Source organism: Macrobrachium rosenbergii, chromosome 10 (genome assembly GCF_040412425.1).
Source record: "Macrobrachium rosenbergii isolate ZJJX-2024 chromosome 10, ASM4041242v1, whole genome shotgun sequence".
Lineage (NCBI taxonomy): Eukaryota > Metazoa > Arthropoda > Malacostraca > Decapoda > Palaemonidae > Macrobrachium > Macrobrachium rosenbergii.
This window is the reverse complement of record NC_089750.1, coordinates 31,094,972-31,117,053: the sequence shown is the minus strand read 5'-3', so window position 1 is coordinate 31,117,053 and position 22,082 is coordinate 31,094,972. Positions and strand designations below refer to the sequence as shown.

The following is a 22,082-nucleotide window of genomic DNA, read 5'->3' as shown; positions in this document are numbered from 1 at the left end:
AACCAGGCTGGTTGTCCCAACCTCCTCCCGGCAGCCCTCTACTGAAGCAACAGTAGCAATTGGTGAAGAGGAAACCTCTCCCCTTGGAAGTAGTAACAGCAGATGGAAGTTTAGCGAGAGGTAGAAAAGTACCAAAGTTAACCTTCAATGTCACCTGCAGTGTGTTGCGCTCCGATGACACCGGGAGATCTTCTCTCTTCTTCCTGGCAAACTTTACCCACTATTCAGAAGGCCAAATCTGGCACTCTGAGCATGGACTACTTTGATTACAATCATGCTTGCAGCATGAAGCACAAAATGTGTGTGGGTCAATCTCTACAGAGAAGATGAACAGGTTACATGGCCTGTCCTACCTGGACAGTGCTTAAACATGCAGTTTCTCTCCAATGAAGCAGGCCTATGTGACTGAGGGTTTGTATGGCAATAAACTTAACAACAATCACAATATATTTCATCAAAGATACGGCCAAGTCAGTAGAGAAGAGCAAAGCGTTTTCACACAATGGTATCCAAAAGCAAGTGAGTGTAGTCTGATGGGTGGGGGGCTTCCCTATCCGTCAGTAGTTAACAACCTTGTCTGAAAGTTGAACAGCAGTTCAGCTCACATTTGTCTGAAAGTTAAACAGCAGTTCAGCTCATGTTCACAAGGTAAAGCCTGTAAAGAATGAAGGTTTGTATTTGTGTAGGAACAAATTTACGATGCAGTTCCAGTAAATGATTATCAACAGAAGTATTGACGTGTGGTTCAAAATACTGAAGTAAATGTAATACTATGTCTACAATTCCTAGATAACTAGATAACTCTGTGGTCGCATTAATATATGGAAAATGGGTTTGTGTGATTTATTTTTTTGTTTTTTGCTGTTATGTTTTGTTTTTGTGTATATTGTAGTTTATGAATGTGTTGTTTGTGTAAGTATTAATCATTTGTGTTTTCTTTTTGCTTGCAGTTAACTTGAGTGGGTTAGCATAGAGTGAGAGCCCCTTCATCCAATCTAATAAGAAAGAAATCAAGAAAGAGACTATTAAAAGAGCAATTGAAAATAGAGGAAGGGATAAGGCAGAGAAGTGATAAGAAACATAGGAGAGAATGCAAGGCTGCCAGACGGCAGAAACAAAAACACTTGGTCAGGCAGCCCTTCTCCCCGTTCCTCCATATATGACACTAAACCACAAAGTGCGATTTTCGACACACCTGCAGCAAAACAAGTTTAACAGCAGTAGGAAAGGAACAAAACCAGATGCTGATCTCTCCAATAGATAGGAAAAAGTATACTGGTGAATGTTGTGCCAGTTGACTTCTGAGCAATCTGACTCCAATCTGAAAAAGTCTCAAAGATCAAAGTTGAGGGAAACCTGATGTATTGGGGTTTTAGGGATACTGTGGGAGGATTGAGGATTAAAGGAGATGAGAAGATTAGTGTTCTTGAATTAGGTTAGGTTCTTTTTAAGTGATCATGGTAATATTAAGACTGAAATAGTAAGTTACAGTTCTGTAGGTAATTATTGGGTTAAGGTTCTTTTGATAGAAGGGCAGGGAAAACTATGGGATTAAGACTAGAGTCGAATTAGTTTTGATGAACTACAGTGATAAGGTTAGGTAAGTTTCCATTGTGTAGAGTAAGATTTATAGAATCGGATTACTGGCTTTTTATGACCATTGTTGTATTAAGGTAATAAATTAGGTTAAGGAAAGTCGAGTTTCATTTAATAACCTCTAAATCTGTTTCCTCATACTGCCAATTGTGTACTAAAGTTTCACAATTATCACTCTTTCCAAAAAACGATAACATGTTGTTAGTAAACATGAGCACTAAACTATGACAAATAAATGCATCGGTTTTGAGCTGGAAGATGGTTGAGATGTGGCAAAGAACACAGACCTTGGCCCCAAGACACTTCTTTGGTTCCCTGTCAGAGGTGACGACCAACTGACACTGGGCAGTCCAGAGGGTGGGCTTCAAATAGCCAAAGGTTCTGACACCTCTCTTACAAGTGAAACTTAAAAAAGTAGATCACTATGGGGAAAACCATGGCTTCACAGTCTAACTGATTAAAGAAGAAAATTTCTCATTTCCCTATCATTTTTCCCTGTACTACACAGGAGGAATCAACCTATTAGGCAATGCAGGAGGAGGAGAAGCAACACGCCAGGGAGGAGGACAAGATCAAGTAGGTTTATAGGCAGTCCTAATGAATTGTCTATGTAATCTATCAGTCTCTTGCACGTTTTGATGCTTCACAATATTATTCATCCTCTCATCAGACCACTCCTTATTTACTTCACAATGAGAAGAGAGAGTGCACTCATGTCCCTACTGGTAGACTAATACACACAGTGTTACCATCATGCATAACTGAAACATTTGGTTTAGACAAAACTTGTTCCTATACAACCTAATGCTTCTATCTCTGCATGCTGTAGATGACAATGCAAAAACAAGCACAATACCATACAGGAGAAAATTAGCCAGAAACAGTTCATAATTACTAACGCCGATTTACATCGTATGCAGAAGGACACTGCAAGAGAAATGCTGACAAGAAGGTAAACATTCCAACACCATCTGGTGGGAAACAGGTGATTTCAAAGACAGCCCCTGTGGGTCAGCCAAGTGTTATTTTTGTTTATTTTGAAAATGCTGATGGCACCAAGAGGCACAGAGATATGAGCCAACTTTAACAGTAGGTAAGATTCATTGCAAATGATAATAAAGCAAATGTAATTCAAAAGAGAAATTGTGAAAATTTGATAATTCTGGAGCACACAAAACTGTTCTGCTTAAGCTGCCAGCTGAAGGGTAACTGGCTGCAAAAAGTACATCAAACACAAGGTGGAAGTAAAATGAAATTCCATTGAAAATAAAATGTGTTCAAAGCAAAACACTTCGTTTCTAAAATATTCATACCTACACTATTAACATTTCTGGAGAAAATAGGCATGTCTAACCACCACTGATTTGGAGCTATTTCTTTGAAATGCTTTGCTTTGTGCACTTGGATGCATTCCACACAGTTAAAGGATATTTTATGATTAATAGGTATGTGACAAAAACAGTCCTATTTCAAAAACAATAGTTTTACTACTTTTAGAACATGCTTTGGAGACCAGATGTGCATGTGACAAAGTGAGAGCATTTTTTTTTTTGTCTTGGTGTATTTGGAATATGAACTGGTTCATGCTTAATCCTAGTATAAAGTGATGGGTGTTATGTCTTTTTATTTAATCCCAAATTATTTTTGCATTTTGCAGATATTCAAAATGCCACCTTTATATTCACATGTACACCAAACAGACATCAAACACAACTTTTACAGTACAAATTTATATTCACAGAATAATTATTAATGTTACTTGCCTGATTAAATCCATTAATAATATACGTTCTTCAGCCAATACCAATGCTAGGTAAACCATACCAAGTAGTTTTGCCAAAGTAAGATTATCTGGCAAGTCCTTTTTCTTCCTATTTGAAAAACAACTTAAACTGACAACATTGGGAATGCTGCTTCCTTCAATGTGCTGCAGAAGGAAAATAACAATACCTGGAAAGAAAACACACAAAGCACATATACTTTAATAGACAGGAGTTTTGAACTGAGGGAAGGAAACAACATTCTAAAACATTTGTATATCAATTATATACTTAAAAGTCCAATCTCTGGATAATCCATTTCAATAAGATACTCACTACCCTGCATACGAACGAGTTAGTTTTGAACTGCTGTTTGTATCTTGAATTGTTCGTAAGTTGGTCTTCATACCTATTCAAGTACAGTATGATATATAAAGTCAATAAAGTACTGTATGTTTTTTCATCCTAAAACACAATACAGTACTGTACACTATACATACAAGTACTGTATTTTATAAAGTACAGGCAGCCCGGTTATTGGCAGGATCGGTTATCGGCGTTTCAGTTTTACGGCACCTGTCAAATATATTCATAACTGGGGTTTATAGTACCATTGTCCAGTTATCGCAGGTTAAGCACTGTGAGACCTCATAGAATACAAACATAATAATTATGCATCTTTTCCATGGATCTTTTAAAAATTATGCTTTACTTCACTGTATCCATAATATTGTATGTATTCTCATAATACTATAGTATTAAAAATACAAGCAAAGCAATCAACGTTTTGTTTTTATATCAGCTGAGGGCATTACTTAGGTAAGTTTATTTCACTGTACAGGCAGTCCCCAGTTATCAGTGGAGGTTCTGTTCGAGGGTGTGAAGATAACCGAAAATTGCCGCTAACCGAAAATCAGCGATTTTCAGTGCTTTTTTGTAATTTTCGGGGCTTATCAGCGCCTCTGTTAGTGTATGTATCGCGCCAATACCCAATTATTGTGCCGATAACAGAAATCGGTGATCTTCATCGCTAGACAAGTGGCGTAAAACCAGATTGTCGTTAACCGAGCCCGCCATTAACCGGGACTGCCTGTATTTAACTCAATTCAGAACGATTTTCTTGCTTCTAGTTAGTGTAAATGGGACAAGGTTATTTTCAGTTTTCTGAAGTGTTGTTAAGACAAAATATGACTTAAATACATCTCATTGTGAACCAAAGTTATTATTTTTTCTGTTAATAGATGGCACTGGGGACATGCTTTTATGTAAAAAAAAAAAATTAGCATTCTGTTCACTACTTTCACCTGATTTCATCATAATATGAGCTATGAGCTTTACGTATTTATCTTTTCTCAGTATGAAAACAACAGTTCTTTCATGCTCAGTAGTTTTGATTAAAATAACTTTTCTCCATTATTATTTGCAATTGAGTTTCATCCACGTTGCTGATGCACGATAATTTATACAAGCAGTCCCCAGTTGATGGCAGGGGTTCCGTTCCTGTCCGAGCGCTACTAACTGAAAATCACCGATAACCAAAAATCTGCAATAATAGCACCATTCCCAGTTTAACGGCATTGATAACTAGTTATTGGCACTGATAAACTGCTTAGCTGCGTAAAAATCGCTACCAGTACTGAAAACTGCTTACTGGCGCTGAAAACCGTTAACGATGTCACCAGCCAAGTGGCGTAACACCATAACGCCATTAACTGATGCTGCCAGTAAGCAGGGACTGCCTGTAGTCATTAGCAGTTTGAACATTGTTTTCTCAGCTTCAGCTACAACTTGCAGCTTAAATTTAGCACTATATTTCCTTACCAATCTTTTCTCCTGAAGCGAATAAAGGTATATAATGTAAAATATATCAGTCCTATTCTGCTTGACATCATTTGTAACATAACTACAGTAATTTTTTACTATCATACAATGGTTGAAATGCAAGCAAAATAGCTGTTGTTATCCGATTTGGTTGTTCATAGCAAAACAACTGTTTTCATTCGGTTTTTATGACTGTGCGGGTTTAAGCAACGATTGTAATATTACTAACAATACTTTTATCATTCTCTTTTATTATTTTAACTTATTTAACTAAAAGTTGGGAAAAATAAAGAGATGGAAGATAAGAGGATAGTCTATTGTAATTTGGTCTCCCAAAAAAGGAACTCGCATGATACTCAAGAATCAATTTTAAGGGTGAAAATTTGGGGGTCACAAGTAATGTGAGATGACGACACACGAGTATACACGATATGGTAGGTTCTCGCTGCTTGATACTTTATGGCGCCTTAGTGTTTTTTTTAATTCATCATGGCTCCTAAACATGAGAATGCTGCATCCAATGGAACTGCCACTAACGAAAGGAAGACAGTATCAATGAAAATGAAATATGACATCGTTAAGCGTTCTGATTGCTCTAGGCCATGGTTTACTTGTAAACCATGTAAAGGATTAGGAAAATGAAAGTCCACATTTTTAAGAAAGAGTTATTAAATATTAGGGTAAAATGTCTGGCTGTGACGCAGTCTAGGGTGCCGTATGGAGGATTGCGGTGCCCACAGACTTAGAATTTCGGTTAACGGCAATTTTTGGTTATCGTCAAGCTGCCAGGAAAGGAACCCCTGCCGATAACCGAGGGCTGCCTGTACAGTACTTTATTAATATGAATGATGTATAAAACCTAAATAGTGATGACAATACAATTGTTTCTTACTGAACACAATTTTAATTTACAATCAAGTTTGTTCGTATCTCTGAATGTTCGTAAGTAGGGTAGTGTCTGTACACAGATTTACAGAATAAAGCACAGATTATATACTAACAACACAGTTATTTTAATGGTAGAATCTGAATACACAACTTTTAGGCATTTAGGTAGGGATGCCATATACGTGAAACAAAGTTTATGATTATCCAAATTCAACTCCCTACTTGGAGAATACCTAAACTTACTGTACATGCAGTAATAAGTTAATATATAATTTTACATGTAAAAATTTGGTAAAACATCAAATTCTTACAATACATATTTCCTGGTATCAAGCATGCTTGGACTTCACAGAGCACCCCAAGTCTGACCAGCAAAGTTTGAAAGTTTTGATACGCAAGTGCATTTGACTGTCTCAATGCAATCAAGGACACTGGCTTCTGCTGGTACAGCTGTAATTTTTTCAATTCATTTATTTCAAAATTAATTTATTTTTTGTTTTTCAAGTTCAATGATTTCAATATTTAATAAGATTTTCTGAATTTTAAAACTAATTAACCCTTAAACGCCAAGTCTCTATTTACAAAAATGTCTCCGTATGTGGCGTTAGGTGAGTTAGCGCCAAAGCGGAAAAAAGTTTTCTTCAAAAATCACAGCACGCTTAGTTTTTAAGATTAAGAGTTCATTTTTGGCTCCTTTTTTGTCATTGCCTGAAGTTTAGTATGCAACCATCAGAGATGAAAAAATATCATTATCATATATAAATATTGGAATATATGACAGCAAAAAAAAAACTCTTACATAATTGTATACAAATCGCTGTAAGCACAACGGTTAAAGCTAATGAGTTAATATTTTTAGTTGTATTGTACACTAAATTGCAATGATTTTGGTATATAACAAATTGTAAAACGATCAAAGCAACACAGAGAAAATATTATCACAAATGATGCATGAATTTTGTAACGCCTGGACGTAAAAAAAATGTTTTTTCAAAAATTCACCATAAATCGAAATATTGTGCCAGAGACTTCCCGTTTGTTGAAAAATGAAGGTAATTGATTGAATATTACTAGACTGTAAGTGATTTAGCTTACAATTGCAGTTTTCGACCATTTCGGTCGAGTTAAAGTTGACCGAAAGTCGAATTTTTTCTATTTATTGTGATTTATATGAAAATATTTCAAAACTGATAAAAGCTACAACCATGAGTTATTTTCTGTTGTATTGTACATGAAATTGCGCACATTTTCATATATAAAACTTATGTAACGACTAATATAAAACGGTGCAAATATTACGACAACAAAACGAAAGAATTTCCGAGATATTCGGCCGAGTTACGCACAGAAGTAAGGAAAATGTTTTTTTCAAAAATTCACCATAAATCGAAATATTGTGCTAGAGACTTCCAATTTATTGCAAAATGAAGGTAAACGATTGATTATTACTAGAATGTAAGAGTTTTAGCTTAAAATTGCGTTTTTTGACCATTTCGGTCGAGTTAAAGTTGACCGAAGGTTGAAATTTTGGCAGTTATTGTGATTTATGTGAAAATATTTCAAAACTGATAAAAGCTACAACCATGAGCTATCTTCTGTTGTATTCTACATGAAATTGCGCACATTTTCATATATAAAACTTTATGTAATGACTAATGTAAAACGATGCAAACATTACGACAACATGACGAAATGAATTTCTGAGATGTTCGGCCGAGTTACCGCGCGCAGACATAAGGAAAAAGTTTTTTTGCAGAAATTCACCATAAATCGATATATTGTGCTAGAGACTTCCAGTTTGTTGCAAAATGAAGGTACATGATTGAATATTACTAAAATGTAAGAGTTTTAGCTTATAATTGTGTTTTTTTACCATTTCGGTCGAGTTAAAGTTGACCAAAGGTTGAAATTTTGGCAGTTATCAAGATTTATATGAAAATATTTCAAAACTGATAAAAGCTACAACCATGAGTTATTTTCTGTTGTATTATACATGAAATTGCGCACATTTCCATATATAAAAGTTTATGTAATGACTAATATAAAACATTGCAAACATTACGACAACGTGACGAAAGAATTTCTGGCGCGGATGTAAGGAAAATGTTTTTTTCAAAAATTCACCATAAATTGAAATATTGTGCTAGAGACTTCCAATTGGTTGCAAAATGAAGGTAAATGATTGAATATTACTAGAATGTAAGAGTTTTAGCTTACAATTGCGTTTTTTTACCATTTCAGTCGAGTCAAAGGTGACGAAGGTTGAAATTTTGGCAGTTATCGTGATTTATATGAAAATATTTCCAAACTGATAAAAGCTACAACCATGAGTTATTTTCTGTTGTATTGTACATGAAATTGCGCACATTTTCATATATAAAACTTTATGTAACGGCTAATGTAGAACAGTGCAAAAATTACGACAAAATGACGAAAGAATTTCTGAAATTTTCGGCCGAGTTACCGCCCGTGAGTAAGAAAAAAGTTTTTTTCAAAAATTCACCATAAATCGAAATATTGTGCTAGAGACTTGCAATTTGTTGCAAAATGAAGGTACATGATTGAATATTACTAGAATGTAAGAGTTTTAGCTTACAATTGCGTTTTTGACCATTTCGGTCAAGTCAAAGTTGACCGAAGGTTGAAATTTTTTGTAGTCGACGTACAGTACGTCCACTTGGCACCCAACAGACAATTTTAGTCGACGTATGATACGTCCAGTAGGTGTTTAAGGGTTAACTGAAAAAGAACTGATTGCCAAGTAATGTATACAATATAAACTGCTCAGCTGTGTTTCATCAGAAGTTTTCTTGGCAAAGAGTGTCAGTGTGTACATACAGATTGGGGCTAAAAACCTGCAGTATTTTAACATTTTCATTGTAATGGATGTAGGCTTATGCAGCAATTTTTAAATTTCAGATAAAGGAAAACTACACACCATTACAAGAAATATTAGAAATATGGAATAACATTTCACTGAAAAGTTACACTTTTAAAACAACATCTCAAAAAAGAAAAAATTGAAAATAAAAATAGAATGCACACCATACCGATTATTTCAAATATGAAAACACTTCCGTCTTCAAAACCTGATAATATTTTGCAAATTATTACCATTAAAGTTTCCAAAAGTATTTGACAAACACGACACAAATACAGTAAGTTTGGTTATGATAGTCTTGTTTTAGGAAGATTTACCAGGAAACCCTTTTAACATAGTGCAACTTTAACTTTGTCAGTTAACCCTTTAACACCAAAGCCCTATTTACAAAAACGTCTCCCGTATGCCGGCGGTGTTCGGTGAGTTAGCGCCAAAGCGGAAAAAAAGTTTTCTTCAAAAAATCACAGCACGCTTAGTTTTTAAGATTAAGAGTTCATTTTTGGCTCATTTTTTTGTCATTGCCTGAAGTTTAGTATGCAACCATCAGAAATGAAAAAAAATATCATTATCATATATAAATATTGGAATATATGACAGCAAAAAAAAAAACTCATATATAATTGTATACAAATCGTGCTGTAAGCAAAACGGTTAAAGCTAATGAGTTACTTTTTTTTTAGTTGTATTGTACACTAAATTGCGATGATTTTGGTATATAACAGATTGTAAAACGACTAAAGCAACACAGAGAAAATATTATCAAAAATTATGCATGAATTCGTAACGAGCGGACGTAAAAAAATGTTTTTTTAAAAAATTCACCATAAATCGAAATATTGTGCTAGAGACTTTCCAACTGTTTCAAAATGAAGGAAATTGATTGAAAATTACTAGACTGTAAGTTTTTTTAGCTTACAATTGCATTTTTTACCATTTCGATCGAGTTAAAGTTGACCAAGGTTGATTTTTTCTATTTATCGTTATTTATATGAAAATATTTTAAAATGGTAAAAGCTACAAGCATGATTTATTTTTGGTTGTATTCTACATGAAATTGCGCACATTTTGATGTATAACACTTTATGTAACGAATAATATAAAATGGCGTAAAAATTACGACAAGGTGACCAAAGAAATGCTAGGATTTTCAGTGGTTCGCGTGTGCAGAGCGAAGGAAAAGGTTTTTTCAAAAATTCACCAATCAAAATATTGTGCCAGAGACTTTCCATTTGTTGCAAAATGGAGGTAAAGGATTGATTGTTACTAGAATGTAAGAATTTTGGCTTACAATTGCGTTTTCGAGCATTTCGGTCGAGTCAAAGTTGACCGAATGTTAAAATTTTGTCAGTTATCTTGATTTAAATGAAAATATTTCAAAACTGTTAAAAGCTGAAAGAATGATTTATTTTTTGTTGTATTCTACATAAAATTGCGCACATTTTGATGTATAACACTTTATGTAACGAATAATATAAAATGGCGAAAAAATTACACCAAGGTGACTCAAGAAATGCTAGGATTTTCAGCAGAGTTCGTGGAGCGAGCTGGAAGGAAAGTTTTTTTAAAAATTCACCATAAATCTAAATATTGTGCCAGAGACTTTCCGTTTGTTGCAAAATGAAGGAAAATGATTGATTGTTACTAGAATATACGACTTTTGTCTTACAATTGCGTTTTTTTACCATTTTGGTCGAGTCAAAGTTGACCAAAGGTTAAAATTTTGTCAGTTATCGTGATTTAAATGAAAATATTTCAAAACTGTTAAAAGCTAAAAGAATGATTTATTTTTTGTTGTATTCTATATGAAATTGCACACATTTTGATGTATAACACTTTATGTAACGAATAATATAAAACGGCGCGAAAATTACGACAAGGTGACTCAAGAAATGCTGACATTTTCAGTGGATTTCCCGGGCGCAGATGGAAGGAAAAAGTTTTTTTCAAAAATTCACCATAAATCGAAATATTGTGCTAGAGACTTTCCGTTTGTTGCAAAATGGAGGTAAAGGATTGATTGTTACTAGAATGTACGAATTTTGGCTTACGATTGCGTTTTTCGAGCATTTCAGTCGAGTCAAAGTTGACCGAATGTTAAAATTTTGTCAGTTATCGTGATTTAAATGAAAATATTTCAAAACTCTTAAAAGCTAAAAGAACTATTTATTTTTGTTGTATTCCACATGAAATTGCGCACATTTTGATGTATAACACTTTTATGTAACAAAGAATATAAAACGGCGCGAAAATTACGACAAAGTGACTCAAGAAATGCTAGGATTTTCAGCGGAGTTCGCGGCATGGAGATGGAAGGAAAAAGTTTTTTTTCAAAAATTCACCATAAATCGAAATATTGTGCTAGAGACTTTCCGTTTGTTGCAGAATAATGGTAAATGATTGATTGTTACTAGAATGTAAGAATTTTGGCTTACAATTGCGTTTTTCGAGCATTTCAGTCGAGTCAAAGTTGACCGAATGTTAAAATTTTGTCAATTATCGTGATTTAATGGAAATATTTCAAAACTGTTAAAAGCTAAAAGAATGATTTATTTTTTGTTGTATTCTACATGAAATTGCACACATTTTGATGTATAACACTTTATGTAACGAATAATATAAAACGGCGAAAAAATTACAAGGTGACTCTAGAAAGCCTAGGATTTTCAGCGGAGTTCGCGCGCGCGGATGGAAGGAAAAAGTTTTTTTCAAAAATTCACCATAAATCGAAATATTGTGCCACAGACTTTCCGTTTGTTGCAGAGTAAAGGTAAATGATTGATTGTTACTAGAATGTAAGAATTTTGGCTTACAATTGCGTTTTTCGAGCATTTCGGTCGAGTCAAAGTTGACCGAATGTTAAAATTTTGTCAGTTATTGTGATTTAAATGAAAATATTTCAAAACTGTTAAAAGATAAAAGAATGATTTATTTTTTGTTGTATTCCACATGAAATTGCATACATTTTGATGTATAACACTTTATGTAACGAATAATATAAAATGGCGAAAAAATTACGACAAGGTGACTCAAGAAATGCTAGGATTTTCAGCAGATGTTTTGCGGATGGAAGGAAAAAGTTTTTTCAAAAATTCACCATAAATCTAAATATTGTGCTAGAGACTTTCCGTTTGTTGCAAAATGAAGGAAAATGATTGATTGTTACTAGAATGTAAGAGTTTTGGCTTACAATTGCGTTTTTTTACCATTTTGGTCGAGTCAAAGTTGACCAAAGGTTAAAATTTTGTCAGTTATCGTGATTTAAATGAAAATATTTCAAAACTGTTAAAAGCTAAAAGAATGATTTATTTTTTGTTGTATTGTAGATGAAATTGCACACATTTTGATGTATAACACTCTATGTAACAAATAATATAAAATGGATAAAAAATTACGACAAGGTGACTCAAGAAATGCTGACATTTTCAGTGGATTTCCCGTGCGTGGATGGAAGGAAAAAGCTTTTTTCAAAATTTCACCATAAATCGAAATATTGTGCCACAGACTTTCCGTTTGTTGCAAAATGGAGGTAAAGGATTGATTGTTACTAGAGTGTAAGAATTTTGGCTTACGATTGCGTTTTTCGAGCATTTCGGTAGAGTCAAAGTTGACCAAATGTTAAAATTTTGTCAGTTATCATGATTTAAATGAAAATATTTCAAAACTGTTAAAAGCTAAAAGAATGATTTATTTTTTTGAACAGTAATAATGAACTTAACCCTTTAACGCCGACTGGACGTATTTTACGTCGACAAAAATTGTCTGTTGGGTGCCGAGTAGACATAAAATACGTTGACTATAAAAAGTCTTTTTAAATATTCACGAAAAAATACTTGCAGGCCTAGTTTGCGGAAAATTTTAAATCTCGTGCCTTGAGGGATGTTGGGAGTTCACGGATCACGCTGTTCTGTTGTTTTGTTTACAAGTGTGACCCAGCTACAAATGCGCTGAATTAGAAATTTTCTTCTAATGAAATCACTACAAAGCATCAGCGGCGATCGCCAAGAGCGATTTTCCTTTTTGTTTTGTGTTTTGCCGAACTTGTGCAAGAACAAGCGTATTTGGTGACGTTAAAAGGACGTTTGCAGAGATGTCCCAACAAACATTCAGGAGCACTAAAGACGTGTATTGCCTGTCGGTAGTAAGCGTGTGAGGTGCGCTTTAGATTTGGATGCTGGAGGGACCAAGCACCCAAGGTGACCCAGCTTTTCAACGCCCGTTGTTGGCCACGTACGTGGCCGAAAGGGACCAGGACCGCATCCTGTGCCTTTTTACGCCCCTAGGAAACATCGGGTGTCCTGAGGGCATTCATGGAAAACGTTTGGGAGGCCTCCAACAAAAGGACATTGATGAGTACTTTTTGGAGCTCGATCGATTGCAGGTGGAAAGTCCTCATTTTGATGGCAGTTGGTCATTTAGTGACGAGAACATCACGCACCGATGTCAGTGATGACCAGTATTTACCCCAATGTCCGTCACGAGAGCCAGCAGCATGAAAGTGAGCTGGAGTTCAGTGGTTTTCAGTGCTTATGAGGGAGAGTCTGAGGAGGAGGAGGCGGCACCGATTGTGGCTGGTGGGGACGAGACAGAAAGTGATGGTGAAAGTGAGGGAGATGGGCCAGTGGCGGGTTGCAAAGTCGTAATTTCTGCACGTCAGCGAAGGCAAGACGGGCCCGTAGGAAGGTCGCAATGTCGTGGCAGCTGAAGGTGAAGGCCGTTTAAAAGCTAAAGTGATGAGGGGTGGTTGGAGGACCCCACCCCACCTAACATGCACCCATTCATGGCAGCACCTGGACTGATCGTCCCTGTGCCTCTCACTGCACTGGGGTTCATTCAGCTCTTCCTTATGTGGGAATTGCTGGAATACCTCGTTGCAGAGACGGCAGATTACGCTTGGTACTGCCGTGAGGAACTGCAGACGACGTTGTCGTATCGATGGTTCCTTCCAAGAATCTTTCTTTGGATGAGGGGATGGTGCCATATAAAGGGCATCTAAGCATAAAAGTGTACAACCCCAAGAAGCCAAAGAAATATGGTGTGAAGTTATTTTTTATTATTGGAATCCAACACTGGCACCTGTTGACTTCTCTGTGTATTCTGGGGTCTTCTCCACACTGCGTGACACTGTCTTTGGTCTTGTGGATCGTTTCCGTAACCAGGGATACCACCTGTTTATGGATAATTATTATAACTCGGTATCCCAGGCCCAGGAACTGTATGAAGCAGGTGTGCATGTCAGTGGTACCCTTCAATTGGTGCGTGGGGCCCCGAATGTCCTCAAGAGGTTCACTAGCCACCCGCAACATCTGGCAAGAGGAGAGACAGAGTGGCGGCGGAAGGGAGATGTCTTTGTCATCTGTTGGAAGGGGGTCTGACTCGTGCCCATGATTACGACCAGTCATGAGCCCATCCAAGAAGAGATCGTTCTGCGGAAGAAGACACGTCGGCAGGCTGAGTTACATAGGAGTTTCGTGTCCAATGGCCTACTGTCATTGGGCACTACAATAGGCACATGGGAGGAGTTGATCTCTTTGATCAACTCATCCAGTATTATCCCTTCGCCAGGAGAACCAGGAGGTGGACACAGAAGCTCCTCAAATACCTCCTTCAGTTGGCCCTCCAGAATGCCTACATCCTCTACTGTGGGTACAATTCGGACACCTGGAGGTTGTCCCACATCCAGTTTCTCGAGGTGGCTGGGAATGCCTTCCCTGGACAGCACCTAACCCAGTGGTTTCCTCTTCAATAGGCTAAAGTGACAGAGGGGTTTGTGTAAAATTATATCACAAACATATATCACTCAAAAATATATCAACAATGAGACAAAACAAAAGAAAGCAAATGGCAGTCAGGCTGAGAAGCATAGAGACATCTTTACACAAAAAATGGCAGCCGAAAGCAAAATGGAGTGCAAACCAACTAGTGGGTGGGGCTTCCCCCTTACCGTCAGTAGCCAATGACCTTGTTTGAAAGTCAATGGCTGTTCCAGCTCACATTCACAAGGAAAATCCTATGTAAAGACTGAAGGTTTGTATTTGTGTAGGAACAATGGTTGCTATTTGTTCAATAAAATGACAGGCTATTAGTGCATTTCACTATTCTTTTGTGTAAACTCTAGTGGTTCTTGTTTAACATTTCACTCACTTTACTGACCACTAGTGTGGACACTAGATATTAATGAATAATAGTATGAGTACTCTATTCTAATCATGATCTTGATTTGGACATTTTGTTTGCTTGAGTTCAATATTCATGAGTATATTCATGTAAAAAATGTTTTCTTGGAATGCTAAATTTGCTGTCATGGATTCTACATATTATGATGAATGTGCATGTTTTCACTCCTACCTTTTTGCACTGGATAGGCTACACATATTGCAAGGTAAGGCTAAGGTAGGAGTCTGACCTAGTCAGGCTACAACCTTTTAGAATAGTAGCCTTCTTTGCTCTGAAAGGGCATATCTTGAAAGATTTTTTTTTTCTCATAATGTAAAGCTAGAAGAGTTTACAAGACCACACCAACCACCTGGAGATGGTCCATTTTTCAACCAACCTCTGTCCCACAGAAGATATATGTTTGAGAGACAAGTCAAGTTCAGCAATCTTAAAAGTCACTAACAAATCCATAAAAGTTAGTTGTAAGCTTCCAAAGAATTATCCTACACAGAGATAGGTTGTATGACTACATTACATATACTGTACTACACTAAGATTCTTACTTTTTTTTCTGCAACATATCATTTTTCAATTTAACAAAATCCTCTGTGTCTTGGGAATCATCCTCCTGAGAAAATGCCATCCCTGTACGTTGCAGGTACCACATCCATAATTCAAACATAATCTTTTCAAAGCGATGAGAAGCTCCGAGGGAAAGAATTGTTTTTGTCCAACTATTTAATATAATATTGTATGTTTCACAAACACCCAGTGCAGTTTCCTGTTCTGTGAATATTAGAAAATAAAATAAGTTAGATACTGACAAGTCCTCTGAATCAATTTTGACATCAAACAGCTATACTAAATAAAAAAAAAATTTGTATATGCATGACACTGGTGTTGACTTAGAGGTAAACAATTTTCTAATACACGTCATGCTGAAGGACACTATATGAAACAGGATTTTTTAAGAATAAAATTTATTTTTCACTACAAATCCATCAGTTCATATATTCCCAACCTGCTGTCAGCAGCTTCCATAAACACACCACAGAATACCCACATTGAACAAGCACGCATCCAGGACATATGCCTTCACAAAAGCTAGAGATGGGAGGAGAGTAATTTATGTACTGAATGGCTTGTTAAATCCTCAATGATAGAAGTCATAAACTGTAAATAATCTAAAAATAGCATATTTTTAAAGTAATTTGTATTTTTCCTAACATACAAACCTGAAATTCTTTATGCAGAAAGTAGCTTAGGAACAAGAGCTGAAATAGCCGTTTAACTTTCAGACCAGGTCATTAACTATCAACAGGTAGGGGTAAGCCCCACCCACCTGTCAGTATGCACTTCACTTTGCCTTCCAGCCCAGGTACCAGAGTGAGGGGTGGCTGAAGTGAGTCATTAATGTAACGAACTTCAGGGTTGGATGTTAGGAAAAATACAAATTATTTATTCCTACACAAATGCAAATTTTTGTTCTTTACATAGGAGACTTACCCATTGGTGGGAGGAATCTAGGTACTCTTTGGACCAACTGGTTGGTTCTACTCACCTCGGAAAACCTTCCTGGTCAAGAAGAGCAGAGGAAGGTATCCCACACCTCCACTTGCTGGACATATGGGATGTTGCAACTACTGTACTACATTTCTGGGCATAAAGTAATGAGTTTGTTTTTCATTATCTAGTGAAGGCTGAAAGAACCAGTATGTGTTGGAGAAAATGAAGAGAAAAGGGAGGAGACCAGTCACTCACACACTCTTTCGCTCACCGAATACCTTAGACAAGATGCAACCTGTCCCCTTAGGGGAGCTGGGTGAACTACACAACTTGTTGGGCAGCCACCACAGGACCCACAGAAAATGTGTCCAAGGAGATGTGGGCAACATCCCAAAAAAGAGGTAAGTGTGATCTGGAGCGACCACACCCCAGCTCGTAACACCTGTTAATTCCACAGATATCTTTGGAACGCAAGAATTGGGGCAATGCCCAACGCCCCTGACCTTGTGAGCTCTCGTCTGGACGGTACCCCAAACTTCTTCACCAGATGAAGTATAAGCCTGCTTGATCATCTCACGCAGCTAGTAAGAGATAGTGTTCTTGAACACCTCTTTCTTGGTTGAGCTAGTAATTACAAAGAGGCGTCAACACTCAGGCCTGAGATGTCGAGTTCTCTTGAGATAGTACCGCAGCACCCTAACAGGACACAGTAGCTTCTCGTCTGGATCACTTCCAACATAATCCTCTAGGGAGGGGATCAAAAAGGATTCAAACCTGACGTCAGGGACCAACAGAGTCTGGGTCTTTACTACGAATTCTGGGACAAACCTGAGTGTACAAGATCCTCGTTCACTCGAGTACTTAACGGAGAGGCCATGAGGTTCGCCTACTCTCTTCACCAAAGCCAGGGTAAGCAAGAAAACAGTCTTGAGGATCAGATCCCTGTTTGATGACCCCTGCAAAGGCTTATAATGAGCTTGAGTCAAGATCCACAAGCTCCTCAGAATGAGAGTCACATCCCACTTGGGGGGCCTTAGTTCTCTGGGTGGGCAAGACTGTTTGAAGCTTCTCAAGAGCATGGAGATCTTCCACAAAGAAGAGAGATCTACTTCCTTTAACTTGAGGACTTGGCCAAGGGCAGACCTGTGGCCATTAATGGCTGAGACAGAGAGAACCTTCCTTCAGAAAAGAAGACGAGAAAGTCTGCTACCTGTTGAAAAGTTGCTCTGATTGGAGAAATGTTCCATCTACGACACCAACTAAAAAGGTGGCCCATTCCCCCGATACACAGCCACTGAGGATTTCTCAAGGTATCCAGGCTTCTTCACTGTGCAGTGAAGAAAAGCTTCTTACTTGCAGATGCTGGATAGTGTTCAAGCATGCAGCCAGCACTTCCATGGCCTGGTGATACCTCTCTACATGCAGGTGACACAGAAGGTTGTGCCACAGGGAAGTTTCTCTTGGGAGCCACCAGAGTCAACTTGAGATTCAGAGTAATCAGCACTCTGTTGATTACTCAATGAATCGAGCAAAATGGAGGAAAGGCATAGGCTACTAGATTGTCCCATGAGTGCTAGAAGGCATCCTCCACAGCAGCCCATGGGTCTGGCACTACTGAACAGAATACTGGAAGCTTTCTGATGTTCTGGGTGGCAAACAGACCTATACAGTCAGTCCCTGGTTATCGGTGGGGTTCCGTTTCTGAGGGTGTGATGATAACTGAAAATCGCCGCTAACTGAAAATCGCGATTTCGGTGCCTTTTTTGGCGATTTTGGGGGTTATCGGCGCCGAAAAACGCCGATTTTCAGTTATCGGTGCTTCTGTTAGGTATGTATCGGCGCCAATACCCAATTATCGGCGCCGATAAGCAGAAATTGGCGATTTACGGCGCCGAAAATTGCTGATTTTCGTCGCTAGACAAGCGCCATAAAACCGGATCACTGTTAACCGAGCCCATCATTAACCGGGGACTGCCAGAACTCCCCAAAGCTCGAAAAGCTCCAAAATGCTTGGGTGTAGAGTCTATTATGTTCCTATTACCTGACTGGCAACTGAGCTTGTCTGTTACTACGGTCCAAGGACCTGGAATGTACCTGGCAGACAGCTCTACCGAGTGAGCTACAACCTGCTTGTGCACCTGCCCCACCAACCTGTGAAGTTGGAAGGACACTAGTCCCCACAGCTTGTTGACATATGCCACTACTGTGGTGTTGTCGCTCATAGCTTGGAACATAAACCTGGAATCAGATCAGACTGAGAGTGAGGGGTAGTAGAAACTCCAAGAGTAGTAGATACCCTTCCTGAAGGACATCCCACTACCCAGGTCTCCACTCCATGTTGCTGCCAAGTTGCCCAATAGTTTGGCAGGTACCCCTCACCATTGGCAGCAAGTTGGGAGGAAAACCATCCCTAGCATCCTCCTCCCTTCTTCTTGCCGTAGCCTCCCTTCTTAGGATGGACAGAGAGGCTGAAAAGGATGCGACTGAGTACCTATCATAGAAAAAGGCTGGGGTCCTCTACAAGGGGCAGAGGAAGTCTGGGACCTGAAGATTAAGGGCCAGTCTTGTGGTGGCATTTAGAAGTTTGGGTTTGTGTTTTGGAAACCATTGTTGTTTCATTTGCTTTTTTTATTATGTTTGTTTTGTGTGTTTGTTAGTGAGTACAGGCAATGAGAGCTTATTGGTGGCATCGATTAACCCTTAAACGGAAGAGCCTCTATTTATGAAAAGCGTCTCCTCCAATGCGGTGGCGTTCACCAAAAGCAAAAAAGAAAAAAGTTTTTAAAAATCACAGCACGCTCAGTTTGTAAGATTAAGAGTTCATTTTGGCTCCTTTTTTTGTCATTGGCTGAAGTTTAGTATGCAACCATCAGAAATGAAAAAAATTATCATTATCATATATAAATACTGTATTGGAATATATGACAGCGTGAAAAAAAATTTCATATATAACAGTATACAAATTATAACTTTTGAGCAAAAACAGTTAAAGCTAATGAGTTGTTTATTTCGTTATATTGTACACTAAATTGTGATGATTTTGGTATATAACAAATTGTAAAAAATGATCAAATCAACACAGAAAATATTATCACAAAATGATGCATGAATTCCTTGGCACGCCAACGTAAAAAAGTTTTTCAAAAATTCACCATAAATTGAAATATTGTGCTAGAGACTTCCCGTTTGTTGCAAAATGAAGGCAATTGATTGAATATTACTAGATTGTAAGTGTTTTAGCTTACAATTGCATTTTTCGACCATATCGATAGAGTTAAAGTTGACCAAAGTTCGAATTTTTTCTATTTATTGTGATTTATATGAAAATATTTCAAAACTGATAAAAGCTACAACCATGAGTTATTTTCTGTTGTATTCTCAACATGAAATTGCAATTTAGAACATTTTGATGTATAACATTTTATGTAACGCCTAATATAAATTGGCTGAGAAAAATGAAAGCGGAAATTTCTTTCGGAGGAAGGAAAAGATTTTTAAAAATTCAACATAAATCGAAAATTGTGCTAGAGACTTCCCGTTTGTTGCAAAATGAAGGTAAATGATTGAATGTTACTAGAATGTAAGAGTTTTGGCTTACAATTGCTTTTTCGAACATTTCGGTCGACAATCTCAATCATTGACCCGAAGGTTTAAATTTTGTCACTTATTGTGATTTATATGAAAATATTTCAAAACTGATAAAAGCTACAACCATGAGTTATTTTCTGTTGTATTCTACATGAAATTGCGCACATTTTGATGTATAACACTTTATGTAACGCCTAATATAAAACGGCTCAAAAATTACAAGGTGACTCAAGAAATGCTAAGATTTTCAGCAATGGATACTCATCTTCAAACACTCCTATATTCTTACATTAGCAATTATTTTTTTTTAAGGGTAATGTGTTAAGCTACCTTTTAAATGAAATTACAGTAACTTTAATTTCATTTAAAAGTTAGTTTAATACTGAATTTCCATCTTTTGATATCTAACGTAAGAATAACTTCTTTCTCTCAGTCAGTCAATTTAAATCTTCATAAATAATTTAACTTGATTTTTCAAAAAGGACAATATCTTTCTCTCTCTCTCTCTCTCCGTGTTATTTCTCTCAGTCTCCATAATAACTGATAAATAATTTCACTCTCTAAAGTATGGACAACCTTTATCTCTCTCTCTCTCTCTCTCTGGAAGAAAAAATAGTTAGCACAGGCCTACATTTTTACAATTTTATTTTATTTCTGTATGTCTTTACCTGTACAGTAGATAGTTTAAATTGATCTAATTTTACCTGTACTGTCTACAAAGTGTAAATGTGCTAGTGTGGCAAATATGTTCTAAAACATAGAGACATAATAACTAAGTACAGTATTGTATTTGGCAAAATAAAAAAAACACTTGTTTGTTCATGAAAAAACATTTCAGAACAAGGAGAAAGAGACATAGAATAAAGAAGTTATTAAAGAGAGGTTGGAAAGACTTCTAAAAATAGATCAGTCAGAAGGGGGGAGAGAGAGACAGAAATTCTCTTCCAACTCTCTATTTTTATGTCAACCATTTATTTCTTTTTTTAAGGGTAATGAATTAAGCTCACTTTTAAATGAAAAAACAGTAACTTTAATTTCATTTAAAAGTTAATTTAATAATTTGGAAGCATGATTAGGGTTATATTCAGTGTTTAAACTTTAGAAATAAGCATTTATTAGCATTTTTAGGGACCGTGCCAAACGATTTGGAAAATTCACTCTGCTTAGGGGTTCTGGAACTAACTTCCCTGTAAGTTTTATGACTGTACCATCGAAAATTGTAAGAAAACCTTATTTTTAATCCTTTGGGTGTCTTGAAAACAAAATATCCTGCATTTCTGAGTCCAGTCCCGTGTCAGCCGGTGAAATTCCATTACAGCACGAATTTCTAGGTATAACAATGCTAGATATACCAGAGAAAAAGAGCTTTCAGGAAAGCTGGAGTTACACCCCAGTCGAGCTGGTCTTCTAGGAAGACGTCGGTATAATGAAGGGTGAGTGAAATACCACTACCACGGAAATATACTCGAAAGATCTCTCCTTATCAAAACCCCGGAAAAGAGCGGTGAGCCGTTACAGCCCGCTCACACTCAACACCCGCCAGGACGGCGACACCAGCGCCACCTACTTCATTCCATTTTCTAGCACGTGATAAACTTTCGTTTCTTTTGTGTGCTCGTCCTATTTTTGGATTGTTTTCATCATCTACAATGGCATCGAGCACCTTTTCCATCTCTAAGTTAAGTACCATCTTCTTGTGGGGGTTTTGTTCTATTTTATTGGCTGTTTTGGTCTCGTGTTTTCATAAATAATGAGATCTTCTTATGATGCCGCCACGGCGTCCCCCGCCAACCATGTCGAAAGCCAAAAGAGGGACTCCTTCTGTTCTTTTCAGTTGGAGTTGTCTATTCGTCGTTATAGAAAGATTTTAACCCCTTGAATTCCTTCCT

The 22,082-nt window shown here is 37.1% G+C and overlaps 1 protein-coding gene across 1 annotated transcript in view; it reads right to left on the bottom strand.

The window, feature by feature from the left end:
• The window catches only part of TAF1B (TATA box-binding protein-associated factor RNA polymerase I subunit B), a 371,762-nt gene that overhangs the window by 252,667 nt on the left and 97,013 nt on the right, over positions 1-22,082 (bottom strand). Inside the window, exon 3 of the mRNA XM_067110128.1 lies at positions 15,663-15,885. Within this exon, the coding sequence (XP_066966229.1) occupies positions 15,663-15,885 (223 nt within the window). The remainder of the gene's footprint in view (positions 1-15,662; positions 15,886-22,082) is intronic.